The sequence below is a fragment of the Penicillium arizonense genome (assembly GCF_001773325.1).
Source record: "Penicillium arizonense strain CBS 141311 chromosome Unknown PENARI_contig007, whole genome shotgun sequence".
Lineage (NCBI taxonomy): Eukaryota > Fungi > Ascomycota > Eurotiomycetes > Eurotiales > Aspergillaceae > Penicillium > Penicillium arizonense.
This window is the reverse complement of record NW_019173284.1, coordinates 414,173-426,326: the sequence shown is the minus strand read 5'-3', so window position 1 is coordinate 426,326 and position 12,154 is coordinate 414,173. Positions and strand designations below refer to the sequence as shown.

At 52.5% G+C, this 12,154-nt stretch overlaps 5 protein-coding genes across 5 annotated transcripts; 4 read left to right on the top strand and 1 right to left on the bottom strand.

Annotated features, from left to right (window-relative positions):
* Positions 1 to 31: 31 nt before the first annotated feature.
* On the top strand, positions 32 to 1,269 carry PENARI_c007G01908 (SDR family oxidoreductase; the record flags this gene model as incomplete). Its single annotated transcript, XM_022630759.1, has 5 exons — positions 32 to 53; positions 106 to 157; positions 226 to 358; positions 412 to 702; positions 763 to 1,269. 5 exons carry the CDS (start codon positions 32 to 34, stop codon positions 1,267 to 1,269), a joined length of 1,005 nt encoding a protein of 334 aa, XP_022489424.1.
* Positions 1,270 to 1,504: 235 nt separating this feature from the next.
* On the top strand, positions 1,505 to 2,935 carry PENARI_c007G08880 (mitochondrial 37S ribosomal protein bS1m; the record flags this gene model as incomplete). Its single annotated transcript, XM_022631088.1, has 1 exon — positions 1,505 to 2,935. The coding sequence occupies one exon, from the start codon at positions 1,505 to 1,507 to the stop codon at positions 2,933 to 2,935; it is 1,431 nt and encodes a 476-aa protein (XP_022489096.1).
* A 343-nt stretch (positions 2,936 to 3,278) lies between these two features.
* On the top strand, positions 3,279 to 3,828 carry PENARI_c007G00093 (40S ribosomal protein eS17; the record flags this gene model as incomplete). The annotated part of the gene is made up of 3 exons (XM_022630682.1): positions 3,279 to 3,299; positions 3,361 to 3,486; positions 3,550 to 3,828. The coding sequence occupies 3 exons, from the start codon at positions 3,279 to 3,281 to the stop codon at positions 3,826 to 3,828; spliced, it is 426 nt and encodes a 141-aa protein (XP_022488967.1).
* A 484-nt stretch (positions 3,829 to 4,312) lies between these two features.
* PENARI_c007G09808 (Rtr1/RPAP2 family protein phosphatase) lies at positions 4,313 to 5,266 on the bottom strand (the record flags this gene model as incomplete). Its single annotated transcript, XM_022631139.1, has 1 exon — positions 4,313 to 5,266. The coding sequence occupies one exon, from the start codon at positions 5,264 to 5,266 to the stop codon at positions 4,313 to 4,315; it is 954 nt and encodes a 317-aa protein (XP_022489136.1).
* Positions 5,267 to 6,061: 795 nt separating this feature from the next.
* On the top strand, positions 6,062 to 9,839 carry PENARI_c007G11767 (SH3 domain protein; the record flags this gene model as incomplete). The annotated part of the gene is made up of 3 exons (XM_022631232.1): positions 6,062 to 7,814; positions 7,866 to 7,958; positions 8,017 to 9,839. The coding sequence occupies 3 exons, from the start codon at positions 6,062 to 6,064 to the stop codon at positions 9,837 to 9,839; spliced, it is 3,669 nt and encodes a 1,222-aa protein (XP_022488977.1).
* Between the last annotated feature and the right edge of the window lie 2,315 nt (positions 9,840 to 12,154).

Genomic DNA, 12,154 nt, shown 5'->3' with positions numbered 1-12,154 from the left:
TTAATCCCAAACATTTTCAGACATAATTACAATGGTTAAAGTACTCTTGACTGGTACGCTGTATCACCAAATCCATGGTCTCGAATTGGTCTAACTCTGCTTTAGGAGGCAGTGGCTTCATTGCCGCCCACATCGTCGATATTCTACTGCAACATGGGTATGTCCAAGATCCCCCCTCTTCCCCCTCCTATGACTGGTTGCAGACTGTTAATAACTGTGCTTTAGCTTTGATACTGTCGTGACCGTTCGATCGGACGAGAAGGGCAAGCAGATTCTCAAGGCTCACCCTGATGCATCAAAGGAGAAGCTCTCTTATGTGATTGTTCAAGATGTGGCCAAGGATGGCGCGTTTGATGAGGTCAGTATCAAATTGCTTTCATGGAATATTCAAGACTAATTGAAACGCAACAGGCCGTCAAGTCTAGCCCTCCATTCGATTATGTTCTTCATACCGCATCTCCATTCCACTTCAATGTTCAAGACCCCGTAAAGGACTTCCTTGACCCTGCTATTAAAGGAACTACGGGTATTTTGAAAGCCATCAAGGCCTATGCACCTACCGTGAAGAGAGTGGTCATCACATCCTCTTTCGCTGCTATCGTGAACCCCGATCAACATCCCAAAGTATATAGCGAGAAGGAATGGAATCCAGTGACCTGGGAAGAAGGATTGGACCATTCGAAGGTCTATAGGGCTAGCAAGGTAAGTCATCGTTGGGACTTCATGAAGGAAATGCAAGAGCTAATAGAGATGGTCTATCAGACCTTTGCAGAAAAAGCAGCATGGGAGTTTGTCGAGCAGGAGAAGCCAAACTTCGACATTGCAACTATCAACCCACCACTGGTGTTTGGTCCGGTTGTTCACTACTTGAACTCCCTTGAGGCCATCAACACCTCGAACCAGCGTATGAGAAACCTCATCCGGGGCGACATGAAGGAGAAATTAGCGCCATCGGGCACCTTCCTCTGGGTTGATGTACGTGATGTCGCCCTCGCACATGTCAGAGCCATTGAAGTCCCTGAAGCTGGGGGTGAGAGATTCTTTGTCACTGCTGGCATCTTCACAAACAAGGACATTGCGGATGTTATTCGCGACACCCACCCCGAGCTGGAGTCTAAGCTGCCCCCGAAGGACTCTCCCAGCGACCTCCCGAAAGATATTTACGGGTACGATAACAGTAAATCGCAAAATGTTCTCGGAATCAAGTATGTTCCGCTGAAGAAGACAGTCGTGGACACTGTCGATTCTCTTCTGGCTATTGGTGCTTAGGATTTTCCTGGCTGAGTCATAGACTTAGAGTGGAATGATAAATAATATATTTCAATTTGTTCCATCGATGAAATCGAGCTATAAACTGTATTTACCATAATTCACCAGATATCCAAGATCAAATAGATACAAAGTTGCGGTTTAGGTCGTTATGTCGCACCCTACCCGTTTGGCCCGTGTTCTCCGGCCAACTTTTCTCGCGTTAACTCCAAGATCAAATAACCCATTGAACAACATGGCCACCGCCAGGCTGTCGCCAACGGCGAATCTTCTGCGAAAGTCCCGTTTATTCGCACTTCCTCAAGCTCTCAAAACCTCTCAAGAGCCCTCAACATCACGAGCGGTGTTCGAATCCGATACCGCAACTCTGCCTCACCCTATTCGAGCCGCCATTGTTACGCCGCAATCATCGCTAGCCCGAGGCGATTGGGGTCTGAAACGACCTCTACCCGCTAAGGCGACATCAGAAAAGTCATCGAGACCTGTCGTCCGGGTTAACGCCCTCGATACCTACGAACATGTCACCGACTTCGAATCCGCAGCGGACCACACCATGACCCTCGAGAAGTTCCAGGAGTTACACATGCCCATGTCTCTACCTTCTAAAGTCAATTACGCCACAAGCGTTCTCCCGAGGCACCAGAGTCCGTTTGAGGCGCACCTTGATAACACCCAGAACAGCCAAAACAGCCAGGGTATCCAGGACCCTAGCTTCAAACAATTCAGACACAGCGGTCCTTGGCTCGCTGGGCAGACAGAGGCCGAATTTGCAGACTACGTGAAACAAGTCAGCCGAAAGAAGCCCGAGCTTATGCAGAAGCTGCGTGAGCAGTTCATCGCTAAGCGGTCTGCCGAGATCCGCAAAGAGGCCCAGGATAATGGGGAGGACTTGATTGATCAACCCGTCACCATTACCGACGCAGAATTCAAGACCTATATCAAGACTTTGCGCAGTGACCCCAGCGCCCTTGGTCCTGCCGTCTTCGATCTGCTCGACCTGCCGTCCGGCCCTGCCATCCCCAGCGAGCGCATTGGACGCAGCTACTACCAAGCTCCTGCAACCAGCTTGTCCTCTGCCGAATATGCTATGACTGGACCCCCTAAGACACACCCATCTGCCGGTCTGTCGTACACACGCTCGCACGCCTTGATCCAAAACCACGCCCGATATGGCCCGCAGGCCCACCAGCGTCCTGTCGAGGCCCGCATCTTGCGCCCCAAGGGCCGCTTCAAGGGCCGCATGAACCGGGCTATTGCCGGTGTGGGTGGTATCGCCGTTGAGGACCTGAATGCCATGGCCTTTGTTGAGCAAGGTACTCCTCCCGGCCTCACCTACTTCGATGCCTCCATTCCCGGTGGAGGTAAATACTGGGTTACTCCTATCCGCGCTGCCATTGATTCCCAGGGTCGCATTGGCCTTTCTTCTTACCGCGCGAGTGCAACATCCAAGGCTCCTTACGGACTTGAAGACCACTCCAAGCCTAACAGCTTGAGCGTCTCGAATGTCGCCAGCAGCGACGACCAGACAGTTCCCCGACTGGACAGACTCCCGCACCAGCAGCCTCGGTTCCAGTCTTCTGGTGACCGACCCACCCAGAGAAGGCCTATGCGGGGGACAGAAGATGTCGCTCGCAGCCTCCTCGACAACCTTAACTCTCGATCATAAGAAAGAGTGAAGTTGGTCGGGAGTGGGAAGGATGTATGATAGAACTGGTGCTTGTAAAGCTACTCTCATTTTCTTTTGGACTGTGTCATAGTTATTTAAATCGGATGCATCAATATATTATTTTCTGAGCGATTGTTTTTCAGAGTTGGGATCCAGGCCAAACACAGTTGACGTAGTGCCTTCCTAAAACGGCAAGATTAAAATCGATTATATAATCTTCGTGATTAGGGCTTAGGGCAAGGACCCGCACAGGGCTAAGCGAAAGCCGCTCATCAACTCAACCCAAATTGGCCGTACACTTCGAATCTCCGAACATCCATCCCGCCAGCCAACAACCGCCAAAATGGGTCGCGTCCGTACCAAGGTGAGCATACAAAGACAACAGCAGCAAGATAATCACCGATCTAATTTTCCTCCTTGAACAGACAGTCAAGCGCTCCGCTAAGGTCATCATCGAGCGTTACTACCCCAAGTTGACCCTCGACTTCGAGACCAACAAGCGCATCTGCGATGAGATCGCCATCATTGCCTCCAAGCGTCTTCGCAACAAGGTGAGATTCCACAACCACAACATCACACTCACGACCAAAAATACTGATTCGAAATTCCCGTAGATTGCTGGTTACACCACCCACCTGATGAAGCGTATTCAGCGTGGTCCCGTCCGCGGTATCTCCTTCAAGCTCCAGGAGGAGGAGCGTGAGCGCAAGGACCAGTACGTCCCCGAGGTTTCCGCTCTCGACGTCTCCCAGACCGAGTCCGGCCAGCTCGATGTCGATGCCGACACCAAGGACCTCCTCAAGTCCCTCGGCTTCGACAACCTCAAGGTCAACGTCGTCAGCGTCAGCCAGCAGCAGCAGGCTGAGCGTCCCCGTCGCTTCGGTCCCCGCTAAATTTAGCGGCCCGGAATACGGAAAAAAAGAAAAATTTCATGTCTGGTCTTCGGTCGACTCCCGGCGTTTCCCCGACGATGCTTGTTCTGGCTGGCTTTCGCCCATGCTAGCTTTGGTTTAGCTTAGAGTGGAGGCTATTCCTGGATGAGGAATGAATAAACATGATTCTCTTTGAGAAAGGTGTCGCTGATTCTCCGCAAGGTGATGATGCTTGATTGCCAATTTTCCTCGTGTTTGTCTGGTAGGGGTTACCCTCCAGACTGAACCACGTAGGGGTTCTCGTTCAAGGTCTTGTATCTTGGATTGGGTAGCTCGAGGCCTTTGGACTGAGCTCTGCATCGATTCTTAGATGAGTCTTGCAAGCCAGCTCCACACTGCATGGTCTCTGTAGAATGTTCATTTCTCGTAGTCAACATAAAAAACAGTTGGGTATATACAAAATAAGCGACGAACCCCCCTAAAATGCCACGGCGAACTCTGCCATTCAGATCTGATCGAGCACATCTATGTCTCCATCTTGATCCTGAGCCTGCCGGTCTTGCTGCTCTCTAGGCACGTACCCCTCAATGGAGCCACCCATGGCATCCTCCGGGCGCAACTGCGGAGCATTAACAGCCCGCTGAGAAGCACACTCGTTCTCCCTGATATGGACGTTCACACGTCCATTCCGAACAACAGCACTGGTATCACCGCGTTCTATCGCAAGCTCACGAGACCTATCTCCAAGCTTCAGATTCTGCAAACCGTCCGCAACGGAAGAAACAGTGCCCGTAGCCGCAGGAGCCTTCTGACGTCTAGCGCGTGCCTCCTCAAGCAAAAGAATCATCGTACCCCGCGTATCACCAGCCCGCCGTTCCCACACGGGCACTTCAGACAGCTGCACACGGAGCCAAAGAGCACGCTCAGCACACGCATCCGAGCACCATTTCTCGACCTTGTCCTGGGGCACAATATCCACGGCGCGTCCGCGTCCTCCAGGCCCGCTCCCCTTCGCACCATAAGTGAACCGAAACCCGCCGCCCTTGCCTCTGTTTTCTTTCCTATGCTTTTTCGGACATAGACTATAACCGCACAATTCGGCGTAGTTGCGCTCCAGAATTAGGTTGTCGTAGTCGCTTGGGCGGAAGGGGGCTAGTGAGATTTTCAGTTTCCGTGCATCTTCGTCGGACGGTGCGGCTGGGTCGGCGGCTGGGTTGGAGGGGAGGTCGAGGAGGTCCAGGATGCTATTTAGGATGACATCTTCGGCGTCCTTTTGGGTTTGGATTTGCTGTGCGTGCTGTAGGGCGATCTCTAGATGCTGTTGTGTAGCCCCGGGTCTGTCTCGGAGGTATTTGTCTTGCTCTTCTTGTGAGGGGTATAGGTATGACGGTGGCGAGGGTCGTTGGGCGTTGAGAGCTGCAAAGGTTTCAGGGAGAGAGGTCTTTAATTGTTGCGCCATGATGTAAGATAGGGTATATGAAGAGGGGAAGAAAATTTAGGGAGAAGGTAAAGCGGAAGAGGCAAACCCCGGATTGCTGACGTAGCTTGGGCAGAAGCAATATATGTCAGGTGTTCATAGCACAGACTTACTTAGTAGTGCTGTTAAGTGCCTACCAGCAAGTACTTACTTGTACTGTAGTACTGTAGAGAAATTGTTGCCTTATCCCCGTGTACGGTCTATATTGTGTAGTATCGTATACTTGACCCCTTGACCAGAAATACTCCTATTACTTGCTCTCATCCATAAAACAGACATATCTCTGCCCTCATAGCCTACTTCTGAAATTTGATATCCTGAATATTTCCCCATGTGCGTGTTCCCTGGTTGCTGTTAGCCGCCGATCGTCAGTGGAGCCCATTTCCCTCATCCCGCCAAGTGACGACCACACCTACACACCTACCTCATCTCCTTCTCCCTCTTCATCTGCTTCCTCGTCTTCCGGTATTTCCGTTTCATCTTGCATCCATTTCCTCACTGGCCCTGACGAGGGTGTTCGGTTCTCCACCGTGAGTGCTTCCGCAGTTGCCCCCTCCCCCTCATCTCCTGGCAGGCACCACTCATTGACGTCTGTTTCATCTTAGCTGACACACCTTCGTACCACCAAGGAATTGATTAATTTCTCCATACATCACTGCATGCTAAAGGTATCGAAGCTGGCGATTCGTCCTGTACAGATATCCTAGCGACATTGCCGTTTCACACTTCAGCATTCCTCCCTCCCCACAAGTCTGAACCTCGGTTTCGACTTGCCAGATGTCCAGCCCGCCCTTTACGGTCCGGGCGGTCTTCGAGTATGCTTCGGGCCATGATGACGACCTCCCCTTTCCGATCGGTCAGATCGTGACCGTCACCGCTCTGGAGGACGACGATTGGTACTACGGTGAATACTCAGATGCCTCGGGGGCTAAACAGGAGGGCATATTCCCGAAAAACTTCGTCGAAAAGTATGATCCTCCGGCTCCTCCGCGCCCATCCCGTCCGAGGCCGAAGAAGGAGCCCGAACCTGCGCCAGTGCAGTCACCTGTGATCGAAAGCCACCCGCTGCCCGAGCCCGAGGTAGAGGCACAGCCCGCGGAGGACGATCAGGACATTGCACCCCCACAGCCGCCTGTGCCCCAATCTCCTCCCCTGACTGCGACTACTTCTGTCGCAGAAGCTGCATCGTCGCCCCCGCAGCCGGCAAAGGCGCCCGCCCCCGCTCCTCCGGTAGCCCCAGTTGAACCCGCTGCCAAGGCACCGTCCTCCAAACCTGCTCCCCCGGCTGTCGCGGAGAAGCCTTCGGGATCCTCGTTCAGAGATCGCATTGCTGCCTTCAATAAGCCTGCTGCAGCACCAATTACGCCGTTCAAGCCTGGTGGTTCTCAGCCATCTTTTATCAAGAAGCCTTTCGTCGCGCCACCTCCCAGTCGGGATGCTTATAAGGCTCCGCCCAGGGAGCCTGCACCTCATGTCTATAAGAGAGAGGAGGACCCAGATGTCAAGGAACAGGTTGCCCGCGAGCCTCCGGTCTCCGAGACCCGCCCTCCTCCCATTGTTCCCATGGAAGGTGGTGAAGAGGGTGCAGAGGACCAACCTAAACCTACCAGTCTGAAAGACCGAATTGCCTTACTTCAGAAGCAACAATTAGAGCAAGCTCAGCGTCACGCGGAAGCAGCTCAAAAGAAAGAGAAGCCCGCTCGCCCTCCCAAGAAGTCCTCAGAGGAACCTGCAGCTCCCGCAGTTCCCGTGACACCTGCAGCCCTCGAGGAGGAACCAGAGACTCCTTTTGTTGAAGGAGCTCCGGCTGCCCGGGATCCCAGTGTTGATACAGTGAGAGCCCAAGCTCACACTGCACCACCACCCGTCCCCTTCTCACCCACCGAGGAAATTGCCAGTGATACCAACGACGCCGATGCCTCCGCTGCTGCAGACTCCGAAGACGCAGGAGAGACATCTACAAGCAAGGATGACGAGGAGGAGCAGCCTCGTCCAGTTTCCAAGCGTCAACCATCGACCCGAGCAGTCGAGCAGACTGCTGAGGAGGCCGATGTGGAAGAAGAGGACGAGGCAGAGGAAGAGGAAGAAGAGGAATTAGACCCTGAAACCAAGCGCAGAATGGAACTGCGCGCGCGAATGGCAAAGATGAGTGGTGGTATGGGTATGATGGGTCTCTTTGGACCACCTGGTGGGGGCATGCCGATGCCAGGCATGGCTGCCCCTGGTGCTGGTGCTCGCAAGCCCAAGACGCCTGGCGAGTCTGAGAAGAGAATTGGTGAGCCCGAACCTGAGCCTACCTCGCCTGCTGCTGCACCCCCGGTTCCTATGGTCCCCCTTCCTGGAATGAACTTGAATACCAGGCCGGTCCCCTCTTCTACAGATGTAGAGAAGGAGGAGGAAGAAACCCTGGCGACCCCCATCACTGAACAACACTCTGCACGCGAGGTGCCAGACGTTGAAGAGGTCGTCCATGAAGGCGCAGTCCCTCGTGGTTCTATTGACCGGCCTCCCCCTGCTCCTCCATCTCAAGGTAAGATACACCAACAACATGATGATTGGTTTCAACTGCTAAATACTGTAGATCGTTCGGCTCCTCCTCCGCCTCCTCGGGAATCAAGGCCTGTTCCGCCTGTACCAGCTGAACAACCGGGTTCCCCTCCACCAGTTCCTGGAGGTATGTTGCAAGTTTCCTATTCTTATGCTTGTAACTCAATACTGACTGTAATGAACAGCCCGGCCTGTGCCTGTTCCACCCAGACCCACCACCGCTGACAAGGGCGAAGAGTCCGATGATGAATTGTCGGTCCATGCAAGCAACCTGTCGTTGAATACTACGGGTCAGCCCACGGCTGCTCCACCGGCTGTGCCTGCTCCTGCGATGCCTGATCAGTTGGATTCTCGTCGTTCTTCCACGTATGACTCTGCTTCCTCTCCAGCCCTGACCCCTGCGGCCGAAAAGAGAGCCAGTCGTCCACCACCTCCTATCCCAACCAATCCACCCTTGCCACCATCGCAGGGACGCGCCCCGCCTCCACCTCCTCCCGGCCAAATTCGTCGCCGATCTACTGCTGACAGTCGCACCAGTGCGATGTCTGGCCCTCGACAGGCTGGAGAAGAGGCAGAAGGAGAGGTGACCGAATACGATGGGGATTACGACACTGATATTGCATCGGGAGTTAAACACAAGGATGCCTTGAAGTCTCACGAGCGTGACTCCAGCTTTGACGAGGGTACTATTACGGATGACATCTCTGTTCATTCTCCACGCAGCCCCCAGGAAGGTCGGCAACCCCCGCCTCTTCCGCCAACGGCTCCTAGAGGCGTTCCTCCTCCACCCCCAAGCCAGCCGCCCCGTAATGCTCGCCCGTCTATCGACACACCCAGGGGACCTCCTCCACCCCCACCAAACAGAGAGCCGGTTGGTGGTGACGATGATGAATATGACCCTTTCAACTACGCCGCTCCTCAGCATGGCCTCCCCAAATCTCCCGGTATTCCGCAGGGACGCCCTGAGGCGCCACCTCCTCCGCCGCCACAGCAAGCGAACGATGACTATGATGATCTGTATGACGCCCCTCCAGAACCGCAGAGTCCATCACAGGGAAGTGCCACTGCTTCGCACCAGAAACGGTCCTCGTTCGTTCCTCCGCTTCCCCAAAGCCAGGCTCCAGGCATGCCATCTCCATCTGCAGCCCGAAGCCAGCGCGCATCGATGGATCTATTGAGAAATCAGCCTAACCTTCGTCGGTCCATGGATGTTTCTCGCCCGTCGGTTGATCTTGGTTACATTGCTGCCGATGTTGATCTCTCTGAGACTACGCTCTGGTGGGCCCAGCCCAACACTCCACCTCCGGTTTTCCAAAACCGCAAGGATCTACTTTTCGAGATCGAGGAGTCTGCTTCTACGAAGCGCGGTGGAAAGACATCGGTCTCAAAGGACGTTTATATTCTGTTCATCGATTACTCCCAGACGATCGTGAATGTCAAATTCGACGCTAAGAACCCCGCGGATGCTTCTCTAGAGCAGCGCCATGAGTCCCCACCTCTCCAGCCCCGTCAGGATCAGTTAGAGCAGGCCCATATCCATCTTGGAACCAAGATTTCCGAAGCCGTCAACTCAATTCAGAACTCCACCGTTGGAGACGGCTCTCCATTTGGACTGGTGCAGTACCTGCTCAACCCTCTATCTGACGCTCTTCTCCCCGTCGGCACTCGTGGATACGGTGCCTTGGTCTACTCAAACCTGGCCAATGCTTCTGTATCCCAGAACGACGAAATTCGCGCTGGTGACATTGTCAGCTTCCGCAACGCCCGCTTCCAAGGCCACCGCGGCACAATGCACCAGAAGTACAGCGCCGAGGTTGGCAAACCCGACCACGTAGGTATCGTCGTTGACTGGGACGGCACGAAGAAGAAGATCCGAGCCTGGGAACAAGGCCGCGAGAGCAAGAAGGTCAAGATGGAAAGCTTCAAGCTGAACGATCTCCGCAGTGGCGAGTGCAAGGTCTGGCGTGTGATGCCCCGTAGCTGGGTAGGCTGGGAAGCCGGCAAATAAGCAGTTGAATTAGGATTGGATTCTGGACTTATCGTTCTCGGAGCCAACCCTTTTAGCAGTTATTGCGCTATGAGCAGACGACCTTTCCTTTGTGTCTCTCTTTCCTTTTCTCTCCTTTTTCTCCCCCGTTTCCCTTCTAGATTGGGTGGGATCCTGTATGAATGAAAAGGTGCTTCCTTTCTCTCCTTGTTCCTCTATATCTTTCTCTCTTCTCTTCTCTCCTGTCTTGTCTTCTGTCCTCCTCTCGTGAATCATCTGGACCCCTGTGGTAATGTGAAGTCGGGGGTGGATTCCTGTTTGACGGAGAGTTCAGCGAGCGTGCAGCTTTTTTCACTTTCTATGTCAATGGTAACTTACATTTTGCATCATTCTGCCTTTGGTTTTTTTGAATATTTTCTGGGTACTGACCAAATGGGGGTGCTTTTCGGGCATCAATTAGAAATTGTAGGTATAAGTTTGGTCTCTTGAGCTATCTGCTTGTTATTTCTTATGCTACAAAGGTCAGGCTATATATATGCGTGTTGGTACTTGTGTGAGGTCGCGTATATATACTACTTAACCATGGCCTTTTATAAAGCCCTACATCATTTGAGCAATCTACAATAAGTTATATCCTTGAATCCCAATAAAGGCCAAACCGTGGTCTAGAACGCAGTCAGAAATAAATTAACAAGCACCAAAACTCGTAGCGAAGCACTAAGGAAAAAACCTTCTCTGATTAACGGAGCCAAGACCCTCAAGGCGACCCCACCAAAACGCCCCTGGACCGTTGGAGCAGTTAGCAGTTTGACCATAAGCCTCAAGCAGAAAGAAGAGAAAAAGAGCCCACCACACAGGCACGTTTGGCACAAAACGTTTGGCACAAACTCTATAACCCCTCTGATACCCGAGGAAAAAAAACCCAAACCCAAACCTAGCTCCGCACAACACCTGGCAATTTTCATCGCCTGAAACGCCGGCTTCAAGCTTACAGCCTCAGAGACTGGGGCCCCCCGGCCCCCTCCCCCTCTCAAAACGGGGCACAATGGGGAGCGAGAGAGGGGCACCCGCCAATTACGACCTTTGAGGCCGGGACTTTTTTTTGGTAGCTTTCGCGAAGGAAATTTTACTGTGTGCCGTGTTCGTGCGGCAATCGACAATCGACAATCACTGGTTCGAGACCCGGCACGCTCGTCCGGATATTCGCGATCGGATCGGTTGTTGATTTCCGTGCTGATCACGGTGAATATCAGTTGTGGTGGTTGGTATCATGCAATACGGAGTATTGTACATTGCATTGTACATTGCATTGTTGAGACTATAGATCCATGTAAGGTACATGCACACTTACGGTGGACAAGGTAAGCTACGGGAGTACTATTCGGCACTATATTTGGGACTTACAGTACATGTAAAGGTGATAGATCCAGTAACGTTATCGGAGATTAAACTGAATTTTGTGCACACGAGGACATACTACGGAGGACTGCTTCGTTTTTTGTTTTTTTTGTTTTGTTTTGTTTTTTTTTTTTTGCGGAGTACGGAGATGTATACACGGACTGTACACTACATGTATATTCGACAACCCTAAATCATAGATTAATGACATCAATCTCGATCTACCATATTCTTGTTTTGTGTCTCTACAACTGTGGACCGGGGAACACGGTGACCATCCCCATTGGGACTAGTCAGGGGCACTATACCTTACACTTCCAATAGTCTCTTTTTTTCTCTCTTCCTTTTCATTTCCAGGAAGCTTTACCAACGGCTGTCACCGCTTGCCGGTTACATGTACCGTTCTAGGCTTCGGTCCTGGTGATCTCATGGGTTCCACGCCCTTTTTTTTTTTACCTTTCCTTCTTATGATTCAACTTTCTAACTCCGTAATAAACTCTGTATTATTAATGCCAGACCTGGAGCCCTGAACGCGCTGGAAGATGCCGGTCTCCATCTCAGCCCATGGTTCTGGTTTCGGGTGGGATCCACGTCTAGCAAAAATCTGCATACATGTAGCTGACGGAGTACAGCCCCCATCGGCCCTGCACAATGCAGGAGGTCCTGCAGTGCGGAAAATAAAATAAATGCATTGTATTCTGTCGCCTGTAGCCCGCAAGGAGATTTATCTTTGGCCGGCTCTTGCAGGACTGGTCTGATGTTGTGGCTGAGTCCTGCACGCCATGTCCATTTCGCTAATCTCAGCCATGTCAGCCATATTTAATATAGTGATCTCGTGTACATGCCCTATGCAGTAGGCAGTACACTGTGTTGCAGAGGCGAATCTGCCAATTTGCCTTTTATGCTGGGCGATTGGTTTACCCCGGGTTGGTATTCCC